This window comes from Carassius auratus, unplaced genomic scaffold (genome assembly GCF_003368295.1).
Source record: "Carassius auratus strain Wakin unplaced genomic scaffold, ASM336829v1 scaf_tig00217025, whole genome shotgun sequence".
In the NCBI taxonomy this organism is placed as follows: Eukaryota; Metazoa; Chordata; class Actinopteri; order Cypriniformes; family Cyprinidae; genus Carassius; species Carassius auratus.
Window position 1 is genome coordinate 162,139 of NW_020528858.1, and position 27,705 is coordinate 189,843.

The 27,705-nt window shown below is 34.2% G+C and overlaps 3 protein-coding genes and 1 pseudogene across 4 annotated transcripts in view; 2 read left to right on the plus strand and 2 right to left on the minus strand.

The window, feature by feature from the left end:
• The window catches only part of LOC113099718 (tetraspanin-7-like), a 30,787-nt gene extending 24,866 nt beyond the window's left edge, over positions 1–5,921 (minus strand). Inside the window, exon 1 of the mRNA XM_026264649.1 lies at positions 5,835–5,921. Within this exon, the coding sequence (XP_026120434.1) occupies positions 5,835–5,915 (81 nt within the window). The 5' untranslated portion in view covers positions 5,916–5,921. The remainder of the gene's footprint in view (positions 1–5,834) is intronic.
• A 5,043-nt stretch (positions 5,922–10,964) lies between these two features.
• On the minus strand, positions 10,965–18,893 carry LOC113099731 (sodium-independent sulfate anion transporter-like). Of its 2 annotated transcripts, none has more exons than XM_026264662.1 (15): positions 18,380–18,893; positions 18,111–18,303; positions 16,379–16,464; positions 16,187–16,266; positions 15,938–16,080; positions 15,684–15,862; positions 14,261–14,333; positions 14,129–14,179; positions 13,989–14,049; positions 13,845–13,900; positions 13,630–13,770; positions 13,430–13,557; positions 11,930–12,029; positions 11,716–11,849; positions 10,965–11,623 (listed from the first exon to the last, which is right to left on the minus strand). In XM_026264662.1, the coding sequence occupies exons 1-15, from the start codon at positions 18,560–18,562 to the stop codon at positions 11,507–11,509; spliced, it is 1,725 nt and encodes a 574-aa protein (XP_026120447.1). In that variant the 5' UTR covers positions 18,563–18,893; the 3' UTR covers positions 10,965–11,506. The 2 variants fall into 2 exon arrangements, 1 of the variants encoding a protein (XP_026120447.1); XR_003289514.1 differs by having other exon boundaries at positions 11,603–11,623; positions 11,716–11,806; positions 18,380–18,891.
• Positions 18,894–21,083: 2,190 nt separating this feature from the next.
• LOC113099735 (N-sulphoglucosamine sulphohydrolase-like) lies at positions 21,084–24,034 on the plus strand (annotated as a pseudogene).
• Positions 24,035–24,651: 617 nt separating this feature from the next.
• On the plus strand, positions 24,652–27,694 carry LOC113099730 (neuropeptide B-like). The gene is made up of 2 exons (XM_026264661.1): positions 24,652–25,244; positions 25,966–27,694. Exons 1-2 carry the CDS (start codon positions 24,975–24,977, stop codon positions 26,092–26,094), a joined length of 399 nt encoding a protein of 132 aa, XP_026120446.1. The 5' UTR covers positions 24,652–24,974; the 3' UTR covers positions 26,095–27,694.
• The last annotated feature ends 11 nt before the right edge of the window (positions 27,695–27,705 follow it).

Genomic DNA, 27,705 nt, shown 5'->3' on the forward strand with positions numbered 1-27,705 from the left:
CTCGGGCAGAAGCGCTCATGAGGCGTCTGTCTTTGCTAAGCAACAATGACGTGCTCTCTCCATGAGACGCGGAAATTTCAGCGAAGGATAAATGGATTTGCAGCTCTAAAAATCGCTTGCAGTAGCTCTGCTACTAAATTTATTTCAAAATTGCAATCCATATACAACTATGATCAGCTGATCCTTCATCTTGGCTGAGCTCTCAACGTTGTTACGGGAAAGGATGAAGCTGATTGGTTGGTTCTTGTCACATGACCCGCGGTGCGCTTGCGGCATTCTGAAAAGTTGAGATGTTTTTACATTTTGCTGTATCTAAAACGTATCGAACCGAACCGAACCGAACCGTGACATCAGTGTATCGTATCGAACCGAACCGTGAATTCTGTGAACCGTTACACCCCTAATCTTGATACAATTAAAGTTTTCTCAATGGGTGTTGGTTTATATGCTGTTTTGTAAACAAGCATAATTTCTATATGTATAATCGATTCAAAATAAAAGTTAATGTTTACATAATATATTTATGTTTATGTGTGTCTGAGTACTGTGTATATTTATTATGTACATCAATACACACACATATGTATATATTTAAAAAATGTATATGTATTGTATGCATTTGTATATAAACACTTGTATTTGATTTATATTATATATAAATATTTTGCACGTAAATCTAACATATATTTCCTTAATAATATATGTGTGTGTGTTTATATATACATGATATACACATTACACACACATGTAGTATGTAGGCCTACACATTATTTTGAATCGATTAATCGAGACTAATCGTTTTGCAGACCTAGTCTATACTAACTTATAAATAGGGTTTTAAAAGAAGGGTGCGAAGAACATAATCTAAAAAAAAACTTTTTTCCACTATAAAGAATTTTTTTGCGCAACGGAAAGCTATGGATGTAACTTTCTTCATGTACTCACAAAAATAAAGGTTATGTATTGGTATCGATGATTTCAACATCCATGGAACCTTTCAAGTGGACAAAAAGTTTATAGCAAAAAAATATTATTTCGATTATTGAAAGGTTCTTCACGTTCGGAAAATAAATGGTTCGTTTAAGAACTGTTCACTGAAAGTTTCTTCTGAGAACCAAAAAATTGTTATTTTATGTCATCACTGTGAAAACCCTTTTTAAACCTTTAAGTGTGCACCCTAAAGTAGCAATAAAATGAGCTGTAAATATTTTTTTATTTGCTATAAATCTACATAAATAAAATTAAGTGCGAAAAGAGTTACAACAGACACCAGTCTCATCTAGCTCATGTTCGGCCTGTCTTTTCTCAGCCCTGTTGCTCTGTTCCCATCTGCTTCTGGGAGAACAGAGAGTGTGAATGTGGTTGTGAGGGTCGACAGCAGGACACACGGCGCTCCGTCTGTCTGCATTCAGACGAACTGAACGAACCCCACAGGTCCAGAACAGCTGATGGGAGGATGGAGAAACGACACCAACTCCATTTTCATTTGTCACTCACAGGCTCTCTCTCTAATTTCTGCCTTTATCTCTTCACATCTCGCTTTAATTACGCCCTCGCTCGCTGTTTCAAAGCTCATTTGTGTTTAGCTGTTCTGCAAGCGCACAATTCAGTTTAGTGATGCTAACCTGCACACTTGAAACCTTCAAATCTTCTTTTAAACTGCATGATTATTCCATTTCAACACTATTCAAAATAATTAACACAAAATGATTATGAAATCTAGCTCGGTTAAAAATTGCTTTGGATAAAAGTACAACAAACACACACACAAAAAAAAAACTAAAGTGAATCAATCAACCAGCCAAACATCTATGCAAGCGATACTGAACAATACTCAAAGTGCACTTTAAATGCACATGAATCTGGATATGTTGCATATATACTCCAAATAACTAATTTGATGAATTACTGCTGCAATAATTATTAGGAAAATACTTTTTTTACTATTAGTGCTATTAGTGCTAAAAATATAGTATTTCAGCACATTTACAGAAGAGATAAACTCAATTGTTAGTCATTTGTAAATAAGATGCAAAGATCTGTTCTAAAAGTCTACTTGCGAAATTGTTTTAAAAATTTGATTTCACCTGATTCGCCTCTTTAAAAATAAAAAGTGGCAAAAAAATAATTGCCTAAATCATGCAATTATACAGTATAGCGTGAAAATAAAAGAGGCATTTCCATGCTAAAAAAAACATAACAATTACTTCGTTATAATGTTATTGTACTGCATTCAATTCGGAGGTGAACTGATTGGTGAGTCGTTTGCAGGTTTGCGCAGATATAGCTACTACTTGTGAAAATGAACTTTCAGTCATTAAAATACACATTTTAGATCATATTTAATTTCCTTTTATGAAAACAAAGCTACGAGAGGCAGAATTCAACATAAACCATGTAAATGGCACAAAGCTTCAAAGTTTCAACGTAAAATGACACAGACTTTATAATAATACACTATTTCAGCACATTTTTCCACAGAGATTAACTGAGTTGTGAGTCGTTCGTAAATAAGACGTATGGGTTTGCGCTAAAATACTTCTTGCGATACTGCTTTGCAAATTCACACATCATGAGTCTGCATCTTGATTAAACCATTTTAGACGTTCTAGATCATATTTTACCTGAATGAAAATGAGGCTATGAGAGGCAGAACTCAACGTACTGTTTTTGTCAAATAAATACGGCATCTACTCTGAGGTCTACAGTAGAAATACACTGCGTTACGGTCCAAATAGCCCAGATTTGGGTCAGGCACTGGATCACTGTGCCAAGTGGGATTACAGACGGACAGAGAGCTAAACAGCCACTGGTTGGTTGTGAATGTGCCACACTGCATTACTGAATCTCCAGTGAGCACAGAAGGAAATGTGATGGAGACGTAGAGCTGCACGATTAATCATTAACAGATCGCGATCTCGATTCAGACACCCTCTCGATCTCATTTCTAAAAGACAACGATTCCCCGAGTCTGTTAAACCTTTGACAAAGTCTTACCGGATCATTCAAATCCGTGCGCGCACTGCCGCTGACACAGAGAGAGCTCTTACCATGTTTGGTTAAGAAACATCTTCACAAACAGTCTTTTCAACTACACAGTATTATATCTGTCTTACAGTCATTTATATTATCACAGAAATACTGGGATAAAGTTTATAGTTTAAATATAAACGTTGATGTCTATATGGCAGCGATCAAAATATAACAAATCCCCTTTTGAAAGTACTGCGCTTTAAATAACGTTTGTGTCGATTGCATTGTTTCACCAATAGGTGGCGACAAGTGTCTTAATTTATTTGTCAATGAATTAATTTTTCATTCAAGAGAATCGTTCAAAAACGCTGATTCATCCAGAAATGAAACAAGTGTAGTAGGTTTATGAGTGAGTCGTTGAATCAGTGATCTAAACAACTTTTTCATCATTCTAATATTAAAAAAACTGGGGTTTTAAATATATTATATATACACTACCAGTCAAAAGTTTTTGAACCATAAGATGTGTAATGTTTTTTTAAAGTCTCTTCTGCTCACCAAACTATATTTATCTGATCCAAAGTACAGCAAAAACAGTAAAGTTTTGAAATATTTAACATTTAAAATAACTGCTTTCACTTGAATGTATTTTAAAATGTAATTTATTTCTGTGGTGTGCAGCTGTATTTTCAGCATCATTACTCCAGTCTTCAGTGTCACATGATCTTCAGAAATCATTCTAATATGCTGTTTTGCCGTTCAAAAAAAACATTATTATTATTATTATTATTATTATTATTATTATTATGTTGAAAACAGATGAGTAGATTTTTTTCAGGTTTCTTTGATAGAAAGTTCAGAAGAACAATAATTGTGTGTAATAGAAATATTTTGTTATAAATGTCTTTGTCACACTTGATCAATTTAAAGAATCCTTGCAAAATAAAATAATTAATTTATATACTTGTGATAATGATAATGTTAATAGTAATAATAATAATAAAGAATCGTAGGAGAATCGTGATCTCTATATGAGATCAAAAAATCGTGATTCTCAATTTATCCAGAATCGTGCAGCCCTATGGAGACGGTTACCTACTTACACAAACCCGGTATTTTGTTCCCAGATTCCTGGGAAGAAACACATCTTCAGATTCAAAACACAGAGTGCAATATGTTGATTTAGAAAGGTTTATTTCTGGAATTTGCCATTATGCATCATTATCGGCTCACTATATGAGAGTCGCCATTCGAGAGTCGTTCAAAGATAAAAAAATAATGCAATCTATGCACACTTCTATGAACCTGAAAATATTGCAAAAGGACTCAATCAAGAAAAACCACTCACTGCAAAATGCCTTCAAATAGGCTAATCATCAAATATTCACATCACTATGGGTTTTTATTTTTATCCTAATTCCTAAACGCTTGACATTTCTTGAATACTTGGTTGTATTCTAGTCAAAATCACATGAGATTTTAAATTGATATCTGAGGTCCAATTGGCTTAATGAATCGTGTCGAATGTACAGTAATTCATCACTTGGCAATCACATCAAATAGAACATGTGCTCAATTACTTATCACATTTTTTCCCCATTTCTTCTGAATTATTAATGATAAAATGGAATATTTATCTAATTCTTAACAGATAACTTCTTCAGGCCACTGCCTTTCTTGGCCTACAAAAGTAGTGCAAAAACACTTGAGAATATCTTGCAATAGCTAGTCATCAACAAACATTCAGAAATGTACGTATGCAGACATAGGCTATAAATCAGTCCCAGCCTTACTCTATTTATCAGATTTGCCAACGTTTGCAATGTTAGTAGCATCAAGTCTTTTAAAGCCAGTTTTTAATTGTTGCATCACATAATTAAGAAATCCTCCTTTAACTGACAAGAATAACTTACAAAAACTGTGCTTGGACGCTTCACTTGTCAGTCAGACCATCTCTTCCTGTCTATGTCTATTCAAGAAATGTTAATAGTAGTTACCTAACGTTCTTATACACATTTCTGAAAGTTATATTATAAAGTGTTACTATTAATGCTTATAATACTAATCAGTTATTACACAGAGATACTACATTGGTAGCGGGGCAGTGCCATCATGTCACTCTCTATGACTTTCAACAGACAGAAACCATCAGATTCTTTACTAAAGATGAGACGCAGAGGTTTCTTCATATGACAGAGATGAAGGTCACTGCAACCCTAATAAACCTGTTACATTTCTAGAGCCTGCCCATATTTGGACATTAATATTCCATTTAGAACTTAAATGCTTGTGTGTTCAGATTCAGTCAATCATATTCAGCAAATGTGCATGTTTGGACATTAACTTACAATTTATGGTCCATCGTATTCAGCATATGTCTATATGTTGCCATTAATCTTAAAATTATAATGAATAGTGTCCGAGATATGCTCATATTTGAACATGAATCCTCAATTAGCCATTTAAAATGTTGTGTATGTGTCTATTTTTGGACATTAATGTTATTAATCAGGAATAATGTTCTTATTTAAACCTTAATTAATGGTGATGGATAATGACCAACATCATCATGAACATATCGTTTCGCGTTTTTGGAAATGTTTTCGTCATTTGCCTTGGAATGCATATTGTTTATCATATTCTTGATTAGAATCATTATTATTATTATTACATTTTATAATATTCGTGTTTCTAATAGCCTCGGAGGGGTCCAGCCCTGCCGTGATGGAGATGCACTTGTTTTCCAGTGGCGCAATATTGCAACAAACGATTTATTATGATAACAAATCAATTTATATGTTTGATAACATGCCGCGGAAACATTAAAAGCTCAAAAACGCTAATGAATGGGGGTCACTCACCCAGAACACGAAGGAATAGACGATGAGGAGAGTTTTGAGGCAGGTTATGACTGGTTTGGTCTCCATTCTCCTTGATGCCATGAGCGCAGTGGGTTTGTGCTGCTGTGATTCTCCACTGCGCCTCCGCCGCTGCGCTCCAGTCACTCTAGACGCGCCTGGCCAATCAGAGGGCGAGATACACAGCGATGAACCCGCTCCGTCAGTCTCCCGGCTGGCCAATCAGAGGAAGAGAGGAGGGACGTTCAGACCCCGCCCACGAGACGCGACGCCCTCTGCTGGACGTCACATGACAGTGACGACAGTTGCGCTAAAGGTGAGGATTGCGTCAGTGAGAAAGTGAAGTGATGAAAAAATGAAACCTGTTAAAAAAAAAAAAAGAAAATATAATAGGTAGTATATTGTTTTTTTCGCCAAAAATGTACCTTTTTTTTTGGTGGGGTAGGGTGGGTAGGGGTTGGAAGCATTGTTATAGGATATAAAATGTCAAATTTGCTCATTATATTTAACTTTTGATATAAATAAAATAAAAAATAACTTTTTACTTTTTACACTTAATAATTAGCATTTGTTTAATTTAATTGCCATTTGTTAGTCTCTGTCCTTGCTTGACTTTTTATACAAATGATTATAGGCTACATAAATTACAAAACGAATAAAACTCTCATTATGTAAAACCTTGGTGACATAAATCAAAATAGTTTATTGGGTTGATTCATAATGTAATATAATAATATATATATGTCTGTTCTTGCTCGACTTTACATAAAATGAATTGAAAATGAAATACAGAAGTTTTAGGTTTATTGAAAACTATTAAAGCTGTGATTCTCTTCTGTATTAGATGTCTGATGATAAGTTGTAAATGTAATAAATCACAAAAATGTTAAGCAACAAAAATCTGATATTGTGTGTGATATATGTGTGTGTGTCTATATATATATATATATATATATATATATATATATATATATATATATATATATATATATATTAGGGGTGTAACGATACGCGTATTCGTATTGAACCGTTCGGTAGGAGGCTTTCGGTTCGGTACGCGGTACGCATTATGTACCGAACGGTTCGTTGGACTAATTAATTATATTTGGAAAATAAATAAAAAATTGTGAAATATAATGATATGCGTTCAACAAGGTAGCCCAATAACCCAAACGACGTAACAGGCAACGCCCCTGACACCCCCGAAGAAGAAAAAAACACCAACTTATATGTTTATGTTAGGCTACTCAGTCAGGCGCTCGCTCACTCTGTACGCGCTGAAGGCTCGTTGCAAAATGGCCAATGCGTTTAACAGACCAGAAATAGAAATCCTCCAATAACCAACAGGTCTGGTGTTTGGGTGCACTTTACCAATCAATCGGGGCATCCAAACAAGCACAGAAATCCAAATGGACTAGTACTGTACTGTGTCGGAATTTCCCGAGCAGTAAGATTCAATTAACAGGCCTGCACGTTATTAGATAGAAGAACTGTTATAAATAGAACGTATGCACGGGCAGTTTTGAAAACTCCACCTACTTTGCTCTTGGCATAGTGCAGCGCAAATCGCGTTGTATCTGAAGGGCAACGCTGAGCCCAGGGTCCAGCGCTGCGCATACTGCGTCCTGCGTGAAAGACCCTTTAGCCATTTTGCAACGAGTCTTCACTCTTCAGCGCGTACTGAGTGAGCGAGCGCCTTACTCTGTAGTGGAAAACGCAGGTTTTAAGAACATGCTTAATGTAATTGTGCCCCGTTACAATATTCCTCCACGAGCCCATTTCAGCCAGACCGTAATTCCTGCTTTAGTTATAGAGTTCCATATAAAAAGTTACATCTTTGTATTTGTTCATTACTACTACAGCAATATAACATTTTAATGTATTTTTTTATAAGGAGCTGTTTTTGTTTTATACAGTATGCTGCTAAGAAAACACCACAGAAGATGGGTGAAGAATAGCTCCCTCATTGTTCACTGTAAAAAAAAAAAAAAAAAAAAACATACTTTGTTAGTTTTAATAAATAAAAACATTTTTTTTAAAAATCAAGGAAATTTATCTGCCAATTTTTTTTCTTTTTGCTGTATCTAAAACGTACCGAACCGAACCGTGACACCAGTGAGTCGTATAGAACCGAACCGTGAATTTTGTGAACCGTTACACCCCTAATATATATATATATATATATATATATATATATATATATATATATATATATATATATACATGCATATAGATGGATGGATGGATAGATAGATAGACAACAGTAGCCTAATTAAAATATTATAGTATTGATTATTATTTATAACCGTGTTAAAAAAAGTTTCAAATGATTAAAGTTCGAGATTACACAAAAAACAACGGTTAAGTTAAGCTAAGCAAGCTCATTACTTCCCAGTCAACACCGCATCCTCTCTCTCTCTCTCTCTCTCTCAGTAGAAACCTCATGTGATCCTTCAGTCTAGTGTGAAATAAGTTCACAGTTCAGCTCCAGTTTTAGCACACAGTCATGTTATTTTTGGCACTCCAATTTTGCAACCCATCGAGGAGCCAGTGTAGTGAGATTCAGCTCTCAGCAATTACAGCAGGCCGATGGAGGCGAGCACAACCACAACACAGCTGCTGAAGAACACGCACTCACCACGTGACCTGACCCCACTGTGACACCCTAATGAACGAACCCACAGCACTCATGATCAGGGCGTCAAGTCGCAGCTCCAGAGGGGGTTTGACGCCACTGAATATGATAAATACATATATAGAGGAAAATACAGCATTTTAAAGTGTGGTCACATGGTCTAAACAGAAGCAAGATATTGCGTGATATTAACCCCTTTCACACAGAAATACAGGTGATGAGTAAAATTAGTTAACGACAAAAATGCGCTTTTGGCATGCAGGCAACTCTTTAACTTTTTACTGGTTAAGCACAATTTAGCTACACCTCAGTTTCAAAATACCGGTAGACTGACCATATGCACAGAACTTCTGGATAAGGATAAAACATCTCATAATCTTCCGGTGAAGCTCATTTTATATGTGCTGTATAGAGACCCTCACAGAAACCTCTCCTGCCTCATTCTTATCAGAAACTGAGACACAAAATAATTGCAACTTCGTAAATAATGATAGCGGATAATGAAATTCATGTTATTAAAGAACATATCATTTTTTTTTGCCGAGTCTGGTAATCCCAGGAAAGTACCCAGACAGTCTCTTAAACGACATCCTAATGGTCTTCTCGATCATTAATATCTTAGCTTCACAGCCATAAACACATTTTTTTAATCTTATACAATTTTGAAGCCTTTATTATTAATCAACTCTACAGCTGTGCAGCAAAATTCACGTTATTAAAGGATCGCTTTTCATCAAGGAATGTGCTAAAAATGTGTCTCTTGCTGAAAAACAAAGACTTTTAAAGATGAAGATGACTGTTATAACCAGGAGATGGCAGCAGAGGAGCACTCATTGACTGCCATTTCAATAAGTAAGAATTGTGAATTTAAAAGTTGCAATTCCATTTTTTATTCGACTGCAGAGAGTACCCATCGTACGCATTCCTATCCACATTTTTCCTGATGTAAAAATGGGTGCCGCCATTTGTAAAGCGGCTAATGAAACGGAAGTCTTACTAATAGGGAAAAAGGAAAAAGGTGGATTGGATTGACTAGATTTTGCCAAAGAAATTTCACCAAGCGATAATGTGATAATGTGATAATGTGACATGCCTTTAGACTCCCTGAAGATGTGTTTAACAGTTTGTCGACTGTTTGCTCAAGATCAGTGTTTGAGGTGTGACTGCTTTATCTTATAAACCTGTGTGTGTGTGTGTGTGTGTGTGTGTGTGTGTGTGTGTTGGTTCTTAGTCTATCAGTATTTCACCAGGTGTGTACCACTGAGTCAGTTTTATGATGAAGAACAAACATCCAACCACACTGTATGAGGAAAGACTTTGACCAAAAGACAAAATGCCATTGCTTTCACTTTGTCGTCAGTCTTTTAGGATATTAAAAGTGTCAGTAATGTCACATTTACGGAGTGAATTTAGCTTTTAATCCGTAGTAAAGTCATCCAGACCACATTTGATTGAACTTGATATCAGAATGGACTCTTTTGAAAATAAAAATCAATGGCAGTGGTTTGGTACAATTTAAGAGCAAGAAATCGAAACATCTTTGTTTTGGGATATACTGGTTAAGTGTGTTTTTGCACGCTTCTTGTTGGTAATGTCAGGACATTATTGGTTGGCAATGTCAATAACTACACAAATTCAGCATAAGACTAGGCCTTTTACTAGACCTGTTATTTACTAAGAAGTACAGAAGCTAAACATCGCCCTCTACTGTTTAAAAGTGGCACAAACATTTATTTTCAGACATACATTTGAACTTAAGCATTAAATGTTTAACTAAACCTATATTAATAATATTTTACATACAATACTGTACTTAAAAAGTACAATTATGACAATATATTTATTATATGAAGAGTATAAGATAACAGATAACTCAGTTTTTAACAATTTTCAAAAACCATGTTTGTTCATCGTGCATTTCAACCAATCTCAAACTGTAGTAGTTTATCTTGAATAAGTAAAAAAAATTAGAAATAAAATACAGAGACATGATAACACAAAAAACATGATTTTTGAAAATGTAAAAAATATCAGTTATTTTTGCAAATAAAGTCTTCATACATTTTTATACACAAAAACTTTTATACATATTTTAATATATATATATATAAATAACGATTTAATAACAGTCATTCTATGTAATTGCGTATATAACCTTTAATCAGAACTGTTTAATATAAATAAGTAATATAGGTCTTTATATTGTAGTACAATTATTAGATAATATTGCATATATTTTTTACAGTTTATTTACATACATTAAATATACAAATAATTTATATATATATATATATATATATATATGTGTGTGTGTGTGTGTGTGTGTGTTTGTGTGTGTGTGTATATGTATGTATATATATATATATATATATATATATATACATACACTAATAAGGTGTCAAATGTGAATATAGATTTTTTTTATTAATACACATTTGAATGTTTGATGTATAGTAATTACAAAATTATCCAAGAAAATATTTCAAGCATAGTCACTGTAGATCAAATCAGTTTAATGTCGAAAGAGACATTTCAGTGTTTGTTGTTTAATCTTTGTCAGTCCAAACATATGTGTCCTAATAGAGATACGGTTTCATCTACAAACAATAAATGTAAACATACTAAACTTATAAAAGTACTACAACAAACTACAGAGAAAGAGAATCATCGTGATCATATTTTACGTCTTGAGAGACCAGTCTGACTTTTAGTGCTTTTGAACCCAAAATGCTTCAGATTTGATTTTTTAGTGTTGAGAATAAGTGCATGTCCATAAAATTACAAGAGATTCAGTTTAATACACACACACAAAAATTACCTAAAAATAGTTTTAAGTGCAAAAGCATCATTTGGTCGTCATGTACACAAACTTTATGTAACTTTGTTCCCCATCAGTTTTCATCAAAGTCTCTCTTCCTGAGTGCTGATTGGTCAAAGGTGTGCGCAGGATATTTCATTCGACCAATCATCAGAGGGTTTGAGGTATTCAGGTGCTGATTGGCTCAAAGCCATGTGATCAGTTCTTGCCTGTGATTGGCTGTTATAATTGTTGTTGGTAGTGACTGATACTTGTCAGAAGTAGCAGAGCCTCGTCTACTCTGTCTGTATGTCGGAAACCAGGAAGATCAGCAGTCAACAAAACCTTCAATACTGACGGCTGAGAGAGACATACAGAGAGAAGAAACTTTACCTTATATATATATGATTACTGAGCTTAATTTTAGAAATGGCGTTGATTTGAAACCCTACCTTGAGTCCAGCGAAGATCATGGAGACTCCTCTCAGCTGGATCTGTTTGAGCAGTTCAGTGAGCTCGTGGACCACAGTGAAGTCTAGAGAGCTGACGTGAGAACAGTCCAGGACCAGACAGCGCGGAGGAGACGCTGACAGACCACAGACACCAGACCGTGAGCACTCAGTGAGAGCGTGTGTGTGTGTGTGTCCGTGTGTGTGTGTGTCTCACCGTGAAGGGCGTGTTTGAACACCAGTCTGCTGAGATGCTCCGTCACGGGGAAGTTCAGCCCACTGTCCGGCTCCAGAAGCAGCACGCCGTCGTCACACACCTGAACACACACACACACAAACCTCACAGACTGCTGCTGCATCTCCGTCACTTTATAAACATCACTCTTCAGTTCATGTTTAATTGTAAAGACATGATAGTATTCTATTAGTATATGAGTAGTATATACTGTAGTATTTAAAGTATTTTCCCCCAAAAACAACAGATTAATATTTTTAAAGAATCATCAAGTTTTTGGATATACAAATTTATAAATATTTTATTTTAATGTTTCTTTATAGTTCATTAATATGCATTATTTACAAAAAGAAATGTGTTATATTTTATGGATTTAAATATTACATTTTTTATAGTTGCACATTAAAATATAATGTTAAATGTATTTTACATGTTTCAAAAAGTAACTAAAATGCATTTACTTTTTTTCTATGCAAACATTTATATTTTATTTAATATTTATTTATTTAAATATATTTATATAAGTTAGAGAGATATTTTTAGTTACCTGATATGTATATACTAGTTATATTTAATATTTACATTTTTTTTTTATTTTGTATTATTTACACATTCAGCAACTAAGTGCATTTATTTTTTTCTACAAAAAAAAAAATATAATATATTTATATTAAAAATAAAAATTAATTATATACAATAAATGTTTTAGGTAATATTTATATTTTTAAACACGTATATTTATATTAGATATATATACATGTATATGTAATTGTAAATATGAAATATGTAAAGTATGTAATTGATATGTAAAATGTAAGTATATATACATATTAGTGCTGTCAAATGATTAAACGCTTCCAAAATAAAAGTTTTTGTTTACATGATATATATGTGTGTGTACTGTGTATATTTATACACACAAATGCATGTATATATTTAAGAAAAATGTTACGTTTATATATTAAATATATTTACATATTTTATAAATATTATGAATAAAAATATACATTCGTAAATACATGTAAATATTTTCAAAATATATGCTGTATGTGTGCGTATTTATATATACAGAATAAATATACACAGTACACATGCTATATGTTATGTAAACAAAAACTTTTATTTTAGACGTGATTAATCGCGATTAATTGTTTGACAGCACTAAAGCACACACACACACTAAAAACATATTGCCTTTCAATCAAATAATTGAAATCTTTAATTAAAGATTTCAATTAAATAGAAATGTATAGTATAAAACCATTAAGTCAAGATTATTTAAATCTACTAACATTCCAATAATAAAATGAATAAATTATTTATTAATATAATAACACAGTATTTGTTTTTGTTTTTTTTAGACATTTTACGTTGTAAAACAGAAAGTGGATTTCTAGAATAAAAGTCCTTCATTCACAGCTCACAGGCCACACCTAACATATTCATATTTCATTAAAAAAACTGACTGAAACTGAAACTCACCTTCACTTTGGGTCTGGCCACGATATACAACAGCATGAATCCCGAAACAACCACACCTCCCACAATGCCATACTGCACCTCCCAGAAACTGACCACAAACGTGACCAAGAATGGCAGCAGATCGAGTCCTGAGGTAAACAGTGCGATTATAAAGCAGACAAAACACTTCTATAGTTCAAATCTGTGCCGTAAAGTCTCACTCTTGACTCTCCAGAGCTGGAGCGGCACTCTGAAGTCCATCATGGGACAGACGGCGCAGATGATGACGGCAGCGAGGGACGCTTTAGGGATGTAGAAGAAGAGTGGCATGAGGAACGCCAGCGACAGCAGCACTATCACACCTGCCCAGAAACACACACCTTCAGATGCTGTCCACAGTTTAAAAGTCAACCTGATCGCAGAGAGTGTGTGCTACCTGTGACGATCCCTCCAGCGGGCGAACACACTCCGGTTTGAGAGTTCACCGCGGTTCTGTCAGAAAACACAGCATCAAGATACTGACTTAGCGAAGAGCTAGCCAACAAATACTTTAGCATTAGCACTTAGCTTGCAGACAGACCTTCCGAAGCTGCCCGTGACGGGATACGCTGACACAAACGAGCCCATGATGTTGGTGAGACCTGCAAAAACAACATTACAATGAGAAACCGACCGATTTACGCTTGTGATAAAACATCGTAAAGGAAGAGAATCTCTCACCGATGGCAAAGAGCTCTTGGTTAGCATCGATTCGGTAGTTATTCTTGCTAGCTGCATGGAGAAAAGAAAAAAAGTGTTAAATATGTCTAAACAGCATCTGACACAGAAGTAAGGACAGTTTGAAGCTCTTACCAAAAGCCTTCGCAATAGCGATGCTCTCTAAGACGCCCATTAAAGGAATAACGGCCAGACCGCCGCCTAAATCCTGAGAAAACACACCCGATTGGTCATTAATGATCATTATTCTGTTAGATACTCTACTTACAATCTCTCAAATGTCACATATACTTTACTAATACTATAGTTTACTATTCTGAAATGTGGTATTACATGACAGCTCAACTTTCTGGGATCCAAGTACCACAAGGGGGCGCATAAAAAAAATATATTTACTATTTTATCATATATAGAATAATAAATTATAGAATTATATATATATATATATATATATATATATATATATATATATACACATAATTATATAATTTATTATTCTATTAATAGAATAATGACCCTAGTTTTTAAGATTAATGAATAAAAACTTATTTTATTATTATTATTTTAAAGTTTTATACATCTGACATTATTAGTGCATAGAAAAAAAGTAATAATTTTCAAAAATATATTTAATTGTTTTTGGCATTAGTGCAATGATGGAACAGCTTTTAAAAAATATATACATTATGTTCATAAATATTAAAATATAATATTATCTTTATAATACAATATAATAATCATCATAATTTACGTTTTTTTATTTAATATATATATATATATATATATATATATATATATATATATATATATATATTGTCTTTATATTTAGATAATTTTATCTGAACTTTATTTTATAAATTACACTTAATTTCACATTAAATAGTGAAAGAAAAATACTCTTTGTGTAATATTTTCCAAACAACAGAATAATAATGATTGAATGCATTTATATTATATATATTATATAAATGCATTACAATCATTATTATTCTCAATCATTAAATTATTCTCCATTTTCAATATTTTATATTTTATACAACAATGCTAAAAGGTTTCAGATGCCTTCAATAATTAACATTCTTATTTTTTTTTTTTACATATAATTATATTAATATAACTGCAGTATATGTCAAATAATCTTGATTTTTTTTATTTATTACATCACTACACAATTTATTTTATAATTGAATCTATTTTAATGTATTTAATTATATTTCTATACATTTTCTATACAATATACACATAAACATTATTTTAGGTTTTATTTATATTTAATTAATATAAAAGAAAATACAATATATATATATATATATATATATATATATATATATATATATATATATATATATCAATAATTTTAAATGCTTTTAAATGCTTTCAAATAATTTATATATTTAAATTAAATGTCGTGTATTATAGCATTTTTATATATAAAAAAATATATATCCTGATAACAAATTTCTTAATATAACTCATCAGTAGGCTATTTGATTCTCTGGAGGCAGTTCTTTTAGATGGAGATAAAAAATATGAAAGATTTGTATCAAAAATGACACACCTTCACGATGTCACTGAAAGTAATCAGCGTGCCATTGGCTACAGTCTCTGAAAGGGGCGGGGCTTTGAAAGGAGGCAGTCCCTGGGCAGTTTTCCCGGTGAGGCTGAAGACATGGTGTCCGGTGACCTCAGCAGAATACGCAACAGCCGTCGCTGCAATGACCACCAGAGCGTTCCTGACTGCCACACAAGAAGATCGTATGTAAACATCTGTCAGTTACAGTTACAGGTTCACAAGAGCTTCTGAGCACCCACCGGTGGCTAAACTCCACACCAGCCCGCGGGCCGACCGGATGAAGAGAGGAGACTCGTCTGGAGACGAACCCAGAGAAGTCTTCATCAGCGTCAACATGAGCAGGAAGAACAGACAGCACAGACCCAGAATCACATCTCCGACTCTGAGAACACAGATGATTGAGATACGCACTCAGACAAGATGGTTTAACACCACAGTTCATCGGTTAGACATCATATATATGTGTGTGTGTGTGTGTGTGTGCTCACCTGGCCTCAGGGATCTTGTGGAAGGTGTAGTAAACCTGTAAGAAGAACTGCTGTGGGATCCCCTTCAGACCCAGAATATTCTGCACAACAAATGAAGCGGATTGACTCTTCACAGATCGTAAAGGACATTTAAGAAGCATGCAACTGAAATGAGGAGAGGCGTAAGTGATTGTTCTAGCGTGAGACTCTGACCTTGACCTGACCGAAGCCGATGGTGACAGCAGCAGCACAGGTGAAGCCTTTAATTACTGGATATGAGATGAAGTCCAGGAGGAAACCTGATGAACAAACAGAGTGAAAATCAACATCAGACCAGCTGATTCACACACACATTAATCTTTCTTGGATTTATTCATTTATCCAGAACAGATAAAAAAAAAAGAAAAGTAATAAAAAAATATATATAATATAATAATAATAATAATAATAATAATAATAATAATAATAATTACTATTATAAATAATAATAATAATAATTACTTTTATAAATAATAATAATTATTATTACTATTATTATTAAATTATTATTATTAGTAGTAGTATTATTATAATTTAATAATAATATGATAATTTTAAAAAGAACATTTTAAATATACTACTATTTATGAAAACACAAATGCTCAATTTAGTTTGTTTGGATTATTAACTTGATTATCATTTAATTTCTGCATGAATTCAGATTTCGTCATAAAATTATTTTTTAATTGTTGCAACAAAAACAATATTAAAAACAATATTTATAATTTTATTTCACAGTTCGAAAACAAATATATTCACTTTTTGGATTAATATTATTTTCTGTTTATTTATTTGTTTCTATCTTTATTTTATTATGAACAACATTTAACAACTGCTCCAACTGTATTATTAATACATATTTAATATATAAAATATTAACTGATATATAAATATTTATGAAAACGTTCAATTCAGCAAATATTAAGCTTTTTTTGTACTAATTATATATTAGTTTATTATTATTGATTATTAAAAAAAAAACTGTTAAGTTCGTTCTCAGGAAAATATTTATCTGTTACAATCTAACTCGGTCACTTCCACAACCTCAGTTGCCACATTTTTAAAACCTGTTGCTACATTTTGGTGTGCGGCTTCACAGTCATGTACAGGAAGTTGCACAGGAAGTAATCGAATCTAATATTTATGTGACAGAAAAAACCCCACAAACTTCCTGTTTTCAAGACGGCCCTGATTTACAGACAGCCGAGTCTGCTTTCACTTCTTGATGACAACACTTCAATCAAAGTTTATGTAAACTTCGGCGTTTAAATAAACTTAGAATGTTAACAGATAATATTTTTAATAGTAAAATCCACACAAACATAGATATGTTTAAAAGTTTACACTCAGTTCAACTTGATGTTTTTACCGTTAACTAAAACTACTTAGACAAAAAAATTACTAGTACTGAAATAAATTAAAAGCTGTTTATAAATATTTTAAACAAGAATTATTAAAACGTCCATAAAGATGACTATCTACCTCAAATTTTTATGAATCACACACAAACATAGGGCCTAAATAATAACATCAAAGAGATAGTTCTCCCAAAAATTTTAATTCTGTCATTAATTTCTCACCCTCATGTCGTTACAAACCCTTAAGACTTTTGTTCCTCTTCAAAACGCAAATTAAGATATTTTTGATGAAATCCGAGAGCTTTATGACCCTGCAGCAATGCAACTGATGTCACGTGCATTATTTTAATGATGTTCTTACTACCTTTGTGAGTCTTGAACGAGTCAGTTGCATTGCTATCTTTGCAAGGTCAGAAAGCTCTCGGATTTCATCAAAAATACCAAAACTTGTGTTTTGAAAATGAACGAAGGTCTTACAGGTTTGGAACGACACAAGGGGTGAGTAATTAATGACAGAAACTATCCCTTTAAGCCCATTTTCACCTCACCCAGTCTGAGCAGAGCCATTCCCATCTGGATGACGCCGCACAGCAGTGTGAGCACCACCGCAAACACAGGATCTCCTCCGATATACGCTGAACACAGCAGGGACATGATGGCGGTCGGGCCCAGCGTGATGTCTTTAGATGTCCCAAATACACAATAGATGAAACCACCCATGAAGGCAGAATACAGGCCATACTGGAAAAACAAACAAACCTTGTGTCAAGAAAACCCTCCTCAGTCTCAGTCTCTGGAGGACTGTGAATGTTCGTACCTGCACAGGTAAACCAGCCACTTCTGCGTAGGCCAGAGCCTGAGGAACTGTGGTCAAACCCACCGTCAGACCCGCGATCAGGTCCATCTTCAGCCAGGTCAGGTTATACCTGGGCATCCAGGTGAGTATGGGAAAATAGGAGCGCAGGGCGGCATACCAGGGGATATCTGTCACCCGCTCCATCAAAAGATCCCAGATCTGCTGACCTTCAGCTCCAACAAAACACCATCAGTTAAGGATCAAGAAAAGAGCTGTAGTGCTTCATCCAGGATGTTGAACGCCGCTCGGATGGTGTGGACAAACAATGATGTGGCAGGGTTCACAGGAAGGGTGGAGCTATCAAGCTCTTCTTAGCTGTGTGCTAGTCAGAAAGGTTTCTTCTTGTTTTTGGAAAGTCCATCTGTGGAGAATTCAACTCCACTAGTTAGTAAAACCAACCTGAACTACAAGACAGCGTGACTGCCTGCTATAAAACACATGATCACCAGATGCTGCAGAACATTGCTGATGTAATGTGAATCATACAGTAATAAAACATACTGTTGTTCATCCTGTTTTCTATTAGTAGTACTTAAATCAGCATACATTTAAACAGTAGTACAAAAATAACTTTATGTATAAATATATTCAAATAAAAATAATATAATTTTTATTATTGTAATTATTTTTGCATTTGGATTACAGAAAAAATACCTTTGTAGTGAGATGCAAAATGCAAAGAATAAAAATAATAATGGCTGTAAAAATACCCTTAAAAATTATTAAAATTACAAATTCTAGCATAAATATATTGTCATTACCAATAATGCATTATTACACGCCGTTGTATCTATGTTTTACATTCAAGTAACAAGATTTTATTGATTAATTTTTTTAAACACACTAGTAAAAATATATTCCATTAAATATATATATATATATATATATATATATATATATATATATATATATATATTGCATTTCAATAACGAGATACAAATTGCTAAATTACAAAGAAAGAAAGAAAGAAAGAAAGAAAGAGAAAGAAAGAAAGCATCGCAATGGTCCTAAAATACAGTTAAAAATGATTAGGTAAGACTTTTGACATGAATCATATGACATTTTAAAAGGATCTCATGATCTGAATACCCAGTGCAATGCAAATCGAAGAAAAGCATTTGTAAAAAAAAAAAAAAAAAAAAAAAAAACACATACTAAATATAATAATAATAATAATAATAATAATAATAATAATAATAATAATAATAATAATAATATCAGTTAGATAATCGTATTTACAAACCGAACTGAAAGTTGAGATCAATGATAAGAGGCACAATGTGAAATCAAGTTAAAGATCAAACCTCAGAGATGTCTTTGAGCCTCGCGCTTCATCGGAGTTCAAACATTCCGCTGCAGTGATCTCTTTATTTACATCAAACCACAGATAAACAATGAAACATTTGAACAATCAAAGCGACTCCAGCGGGTCTCGCGCTCTGTTTGACATAAGACTCAACAACAGCCCTTCTGGTGGCGTCAGCGGCGATGCGCGACGCGATTGGCCGAGGCGTCGCGTCAGCTGACCGCGGTCATGTGATGGATTCACTCACATGATGGCGGAAGTTCGTCTCGCTGAGTGTAAACAAAGTACAAACTTTCCCGTTAGCTTTACTAACATTTCTGCATCAGAAGTTGGTTTGCCACCTGCCAGAAAACGTTATTAGAAGAAGAAGTAGCAACGTCTCTGAAGCCAAATGACACTAAAATGTGGCTCGTGTGGACTTTGTTGTGTCTTCTGGTTTGTTGAGAGTGCAGAAGAAGAAACGTGCTTCTCATCATCGGTGTGTAATAAAACACGATCATGTTTTTTTTTTTACCCACTACTGATTTGACAAAATAACTAGTTTATGCAGTAATGTCTGTGTTGTTGCATTTATCTTTGTGTTGTTTTAACGTTGTTTTGCTGTTATGGTGTATTAAGTTTGTATTGATGGTTGTAGTGTTATGTTTAATTAACGTTGTTTTGAGGCTTATACTGTTATGTTGTATTGATTTTTGCATTGTTATGGTTAATTAACGTTGTTTTGATGCTTATATTATGTTGTATTGATGTTTGTATTGTTATGTTTAATTAATGTTGTTTTGATGTTTGTATTATGTTGCTTTGAAGCTTGTATTGTTATGTTGTATTAACATTGTTTTGATGCTTATACTGTTACGTTATTTTGACGCTTGTATTGTTATGTTGTATTGATGCTTGTATTGATGTTGTGTTTATGTTGTGTTGTACAACGCAGCTGATGATGGTGGGTTCCAAACACTGTGGTCCAGACCCCTCATCTCCGGGCTTCTGTTTTAGATGAGATGAGAGTGCAGCTATCTTATGACTATAAACAGAATGACTCCTTGTTAACAACATATATATATATATATATATGTTGGTGTGTGGGTGTATATATGTGAAAGTAGCATCCAATTGTTATGGCTTTTGGGATTGTTTTTGTTTTGAGTCCTGGTAATAAAAATCTTTCTACCAAATGACAGATGCGTATGATTACGACAATTGTATTTTTCTATGAAATTTAAAGTAAATTTGTAAAAATTGTGAACACTTTTTGACACATGCAGAAATCCAGTATTGAGGGAAAAAAAACAGCTTATGATTAGTTACTGGAAGCATGAACTAGTAAAACTTGGAAACTTTTGGAGTCATACTGAATTCATGATTGATGTTTTTGGGAAAGGTATCATTGGGAAAAAACATGTGGGTCCAGGGCCTGTGTACCCATTTGATTTCGTCTACACAGAAGAGACCGATTCCATTCTTCAGGTGGGTCGGAATATCACCAAGATCAAGCTCCTAGTCCGGAAGTTCTTCCGAAGCCAGAAAGAGGAGAGGAGTGAGACAGAAGAGGAACGGCTGTTCTTTCTCTACGTGGCATTCCATGATCCTCACCGCTGTGGCCATTCCCAGCCTCAGTATGGAATGTCTGTGAAAAGTTTGGGAATGGGGAGAGTTACGGATTGGGAGCCAAAGTATTACTCTCCAGATCAGGTCAAGGTGAGCCTTACTAATAAAGAAAAATATAAAAGGTCATTAGTTGAGTTTCCTAACCATCAAGTTTCTTCATATTTGACTAGGTACCATACTTTATTCTGGACACTCCTGCAGCGAGGGCGGATATTGCGGCCTAATACACAACGGTCAGCCGGCTGGATCAAGGTTATATATTTTACACCACTCACAGTAATATTGAAATGTTTGCTTGCATAGATCTTCACAAATCTTCTGCTTGATTTCGAAGGTGTCGGTCTGGTTTTTCAAGAACTATGGGATGTGGGATATGAAAATGATACTCTTTTGATCTACAGCTCGGATAACGGAAACATGTGAAGGTAAACTAATGTGCACAGCTCATAGTCTCATGGGCATTGAGAGTTGTGCTATAGCTGCTTTTAACCACTAGGTGGTGCTGTACGCCTGTGTTTAAGAAAACACTGCACCTCATGCACTTGTTTCTGTGATTGAGGTCAGAGTATAGAAATACTGTTACTGACTGGCAGATTTAAGAAACAAAAAAGATTTTTTTAAAAATCTGTACGATAACTATTTGTATCGGAAGCTATTTGTACTACACTTTTTTTTTTTTATGCACATAGCCAAATATTCATATCACTCTAAAACACAACATTTCCGATGAAACTCATTTATGTGTTTTAGACCAAATTAGTTTTTGTACAATTTAGAAAAACTACATCTCACTATTAAACTATTTTGCTCTCGTTTCTGTTTTTCGAGTCTACATATATAATACATATATATTTTTACCGTACGACAAATTGTTACCAGCATAGCATATGTGAATGATGAATAGCAAGTTTTCCATACAAATATTTGTTTCCTGACAAATTACTGCCAATTAAGCAAAATTGTAATTGTTTATACAATATAAAAAGGTGTCTTTCATTGTTGCACCTTTTCGCACTAGATTCTTTGTCTGCGATCACATTTTATATTTACTCTAATTATTGCCAGTGTAACATTTTATGTTTTTACAAATCATAAGTTATTCATATGATAATATGAAATGGCATACCTCATTATTGCACCTTTTCACACTAGATTCTGTTTAAGCACATATCTGTCTATTTATTTACAGATTAATGCCAATTTTAACAAATTTTGTATTTATTTTTATGAATAGCAAGTTCTTCACACTATATTATGAAATGGCATACCTCATTATTGCACATTTTTGTGCAAGATGCTATGTTTAAGGTCACATTTTCATATTTACTCAAACTATAGCCAATAGTGTCTGTGCAAAACAAAGTTTTTTGCATCTCTCTATTACACCTTATTGCATTCGTTTCTGTGTTTCAAGTCTAGATAATAGCACGGATATATATTCGACTGTACGTCAAATTGCATAGAAAATGTGTATTACAATTTCCTTTTCTATGAATCGGATGTTCATACAATATTACGAAATGGCTTTCTTCATTATCGCACATTTTCATGCTAGGTTCTGTGTTTGAGGTCACATTTTTGTATTTACATAAATTATTACCAATGCAACATTTTATATTTGTAGTTATTCGTACAACATAAAAAAAATGGCATCCCTCACTATTACACATTTTCGCAACTGATTCTGTTTTAAGTCCATATTTTTTATTTACTGACAGATTTTTGTCAATATAATAACCTTCTTTTTCTATTTCTATGAATCAAAGGTTATTCATTCGATATTATAAAATGGCATTCCTCATTATTGCACCTTTTCGCACTTGATACTATGTTTAAGGTCATATCTTTCTATTTACTCACAGATTATCGGCAGTTTAACAACATTTTCTTGTGAGTTAATTGTATGTCACTTTAAAACAGCCTCTCTCACATATTCCCCAGACATCACTCCCACCGTACTGGACTGGTTTTCTTTGCCATATCCATCATACAGTCTCTCAGGGGCTCAGGTCAGTCTCTTCTCCCAGCCCTGATCTCAGAACCGTCCTGGGTCTCCATCTATGCCAGCCAGAGTCTCCACCAGGTCACTATGTTTTATCCAATGTGCTTCATCCACCAGGGCCGCTACCGCCTCCTGCACAACATGCACTGCCGCATGCCCTTCCCTATAGACCAGTGTCCCCTACCTTCCAGGATCTGTTAAACCGGACTCAGTCGGGTCAGCCCACAGGCTGGTTTAAGACTCTAAAGCAGTATTACTACAGGTCGAGGTGGGAGCTGTTTGACCTCCAGTCAGATCTGACGGAGAGGCAGAACCTAGCTGGTGATCCGGCCTACACCCCGGGTCTGGAGAGCCTGAGGGATCAGCTGCTGAAGTGGCAGTGATAAACCGAGGATCCGTGGGTGTGTGAGCCGGATGCCGTCCTCCAGACCAAGCTGGAACCGCAGTGCCGACCGCTGTACAATCTGCCTCAAATCTGAGAGAAAACTCTATAAACTTTTTATGGTTCAGGTTCTCTGTTTAACTGGATTAAAATGAGAGCTGTAGGATCATATTTGTATTTTATATGTTGACAATGTTAATAAAACATAAGTCAACATTATTGCATCTCTTTTATTATATCTCTTTTTTTATTTATACCTCTTCTTTATTTGAAAATATTTGATCATATTTTATTTGACAGTGTTTTCATTACCCTAGACTCCATATACATGTCCTCTGCCTGCCTAGTTTCATTTCTGAGAGATTGTCAATCAATTATCTTTATCATGTTATAATTTTAATATATATTTTATATTTGTCATCTCAAAATACCTAAGGAACAACATATAAAAATAAAGATTTTGTATGTTAAATATTATTATTATATGCTTAACTTCTTGGCTATGATTTCAAAATTACATTGTTGTATTTACATTTTGTATTATTGTTTTATTACAAATAACATTGGTATGGAATAATACTAATATTTTAATGATAATAGTAGTAATAACAATAAAAATAAACATTACTTTTTGGCTTCTTAAATGTCATCTCAGGCTAAGGAACTAGATTTACAAATCATATTTGGACTTGATTGTTTTTGTGATTAACTCGAGTCAGTTTAATGGCTCTTTGAATTAATATATTGAACGTGCTCTCTTATTTAAATGATTTAGAAATCTGCCAACAGGCGATTACAGAGGAGTCAATAAATCAATATTTAAATCACTTATTAATAAGACTTAATTTTAAGGTACTACGCACTTAGATTTCCTTTAGCAATTATTTAAAAAGGATTGGATATTGTTATACTTTTTTTGATGTGCTTCTTTACGCGCGGGATTTACTCTTTTCTAATTTGCGCTGTGACGCCAGAAAGACGTTTATTGATCAATATAGACAGGTTCGGTGGCAGAGAAACAATATTAAACCGTCACACATCACATCCAACTGACGTTAAAGGCTCCCCAGCCGTCTCCAAACGCACTAAGACGCGCAAATCAATCCTATTGGCCGGAAATATGAATCATCTAGTGGGGAATGACGAACGAGATCACGACTCCGAGGGGTATATATATAAACTCCAGATGTGCAGATCATCAATCCGAAAGCTACGAAGCATCATAGACCACAGCACACGCGTTTAGGTTCAGTGCGCAATGGAGAGGTCCGTCAGATCCGTGCTGGTGTTCGTGGTTGTTTCCATCCTCATCTCCAGCCATCCCACAGACGCCTGGTACAAGCAGTCCACCGGGCCGAGCTATTATTCCGTCGGGAGAGCCTCGGGTCTGCTGTCCGGGATCCGGAGGTCGCCCTATGTGCGCAGATCTGAGACAGAATCAGCGCTGGACAGCAGCGAGACCCCCGGCGTCTCCAACAGCGTGATGCCCGACTTCAGCAGCAGACAAACTCCAGTTCTTAAAAACATGGTAAATTCAACTATATTGATGAAAAACATAGGCTATATATACTTTATTTAAATGTTTTTTTTGTAAAAGTTTATGCAATTTTTTTATAAATTAAAAATGTAACATTATATAGCCTAATGCTTAACTGAGAAGTTACTTAGTATTTGATTAGAAATATATATGTGAACTTGAAAAAAATATTTTTCTTTATATTTACATAAAATATTACTAACGATCAATTTACAATGCAATACGAATCATACTTGATGTGTATTCAAATATGAATATATATATATATTCTGAACATATGAATTAAATTAATTAGGTTAATGTATATTCAAATGTTATATATACGTGCGAATGCACATTAACATATATTAACAATCGGCCTACAAAAAAAAAAAAAAAGTAAAAAAAAAAACCTTAGCCTACTTTTAGATTTCCAAATGCTAAAATTGTCTTACAAATGAAAATGTTGTTTTAACATTAAACCCCATAAAAATGTATAATTTTGTTGATTTCAGCATCTTTTCAGCATTATATATATATAATATAATCTCAATAGAAAGACAGGACCAAATCCAGCACAGAAATTCCTATTCAAGCATTTTACATTACAACTTTATCTCAGTCAGATTTAATGTAGAAAATATACTTTTCTTTGACGTCTGAACTTTTTTTGAGTGTGTAGAGAAAATTCGACGTAAGAACCATAACTTCGATTAACGTTTTTTCCCCTCAGGCCATCTGCGTAAAGGACATCTCCCCAAACCTTCAGAGCTGCGAGCTGGTTCAGGACGGTTCAAGCACGTTTCGGTGCAAAGCAGAAGTGTTTTTGTCGCTCGACTCGCTGGACTGCTTCACCTCCTGAGCGGAACCCGTCCACCCCCTCCTCCTACCCGACCCAAAGTCTCTTCCATTTCAGGAGTATTTACAGCCAAGGCAGTGAGGCGCGCTGTTGACGTTGAATGTTTACTTGATTTACACCAGGGGTGTTCAGCGTTGCTTCTTTAGATACACTTTCCAGCAAAGTTTAGTTAGCCCATGTACCAGTAATAAACATGTTCTTTATGAGTGATATTATAAATCCATCCACCTTATTTCGAAGCAGCGAACGTTCTATGAATGTGCGAGAGATTCGATTCATTCGCCATTAGTAAACAGCGGGAACGGGAATAATTATATAGCTAATTATACAATTTTTTTTTTAAAGGGAAGTAAACAGTAAAAGTATTTGCACTATAAACCAGTATGATTATAATTACCACACAGCATTTAAATAACATGATAATACAAGCAGCATAACGAGCCGCTAAAAATAACCGGAATTCTCGCACATTCAGGTTACTTAATGGCCGCGCAAGGTCTTACAAATGTTAAAAATAAGTCAGTGATACACAAAAACCCTTGATTCTTCTTCAAATGAAATTTGATCATCAAAACATAAAATGCACAGTAAAGAGATTGATTTTAGGGTAGTAAATAGCAAAGTGAAGTCAAACCGAATTCAAGTCACTTCCAGTGTGAACTCACTTAGTTTTAACTATATTTAGCAGGAAACTAGATCGTGGAGAGCAGTTCTGAGCACCCCTGGTTCACACAATGTGAAGTTTGCTGCTTTAAATTTGTAAATGGAAAAATAGGTGATCCACAGAAACAAAACGGAGAGGTATTTTCTGTTCACTCTTTTCCCCTCTGCGCCCACCCGTCACCTGTACCTACTTCCAGATGTATTAAATGTTCATAAAAAGAGTTCACTGTTATGAGCAAAAACTTTCAAAGATGTTTTCTTTATTTTATTAAACTTGAAAGAAATACCGTTCGTTCGGTGTACACTTGTGTTGTGGCGTGATTTGTTTCATACCATTCACTGTGCGAGAAATCAGCACTAAACAAAATATCAAAAAACATTAATGTTAGTTTTTAATATTGTTTTTCTTTCACAGTGTTTTTTTTTCTCTTGCATTTATAAAAGAGTAATTGGAATATACCATGAAAAGTGTGGTATATTCCACAGCATTTAAATAGCAAAAACACATTTTATGTCAACTAAATCTCAATGAATAAATGGTGTAAAGCAACATTTGCTACAGGTACGATTATGCTTTATATAGATCTGTGTATGTGTGTTTGGCTCACCTTGGTACAATAAAACCATTTCAGATTGAATCACCAACACTCAACAACTATATAAGTGCTGGATCACAAACAAAAGATGATTCATAACAAAAAAAAAACCCTCAAAAACAAAACACTGGACCCTGACAGGGTGTTCAATCTCTGAATGGACTGTGTTGGACAAAGATTTACACAAGGGGAAAAGGTTATTTTATAGGTGATGATTAACCATGGTAATGTACACACAGGAAGTGGGGGATGTCAGGTGGAAAATTATGGGATGCTTGGACGAGCAACTCGACCACTCAAAGGACAGCACCATTTACTCTTTAAATCCATATTATAATCTTCCACAACATAATAT

Excerpts from the sequence above, each read along its gene's own strand:
- LOC113099731 (XM_026264662.1), bottom strand. The coding sequence starts at position 18,562 with ATGGAGCGGGTGACAGATATCCCCTGGTATGCCGCCCTGCGCTCCTAT. Across the intron at positions 16,081-16,186 it reads CACAAGATCCCTGAGGCCAG|AGTCGGAGATGTGATTCTGG; the intron begins GTGAGCACACAC and ends CTGTGTTCTCAG. Across the intron at positions 13,901-13,988 it reads GTCACGGGCAGCTTCGGAAG|AACCGCGGTGAACTCTCAAA; the intron begins GTCTGTCTGCAA and ends GTTTTCTGACAG.
- LOC113099730 (XM_026264661.1), top strand. The coding sequence starts at position 24,975 with ATGGAGAGGTCCGTCAGATCCGTGCTGGTGTTCGTGGTTGTTTCCATC. Across the intron at positions 25,245-25,965 it reads CTCCAGTTCTTAAAAACATG|GCCATCTGCGTAAAGGACAT; the intron begins GTAAATTCAACT and ends TTTTCCCCTCAG.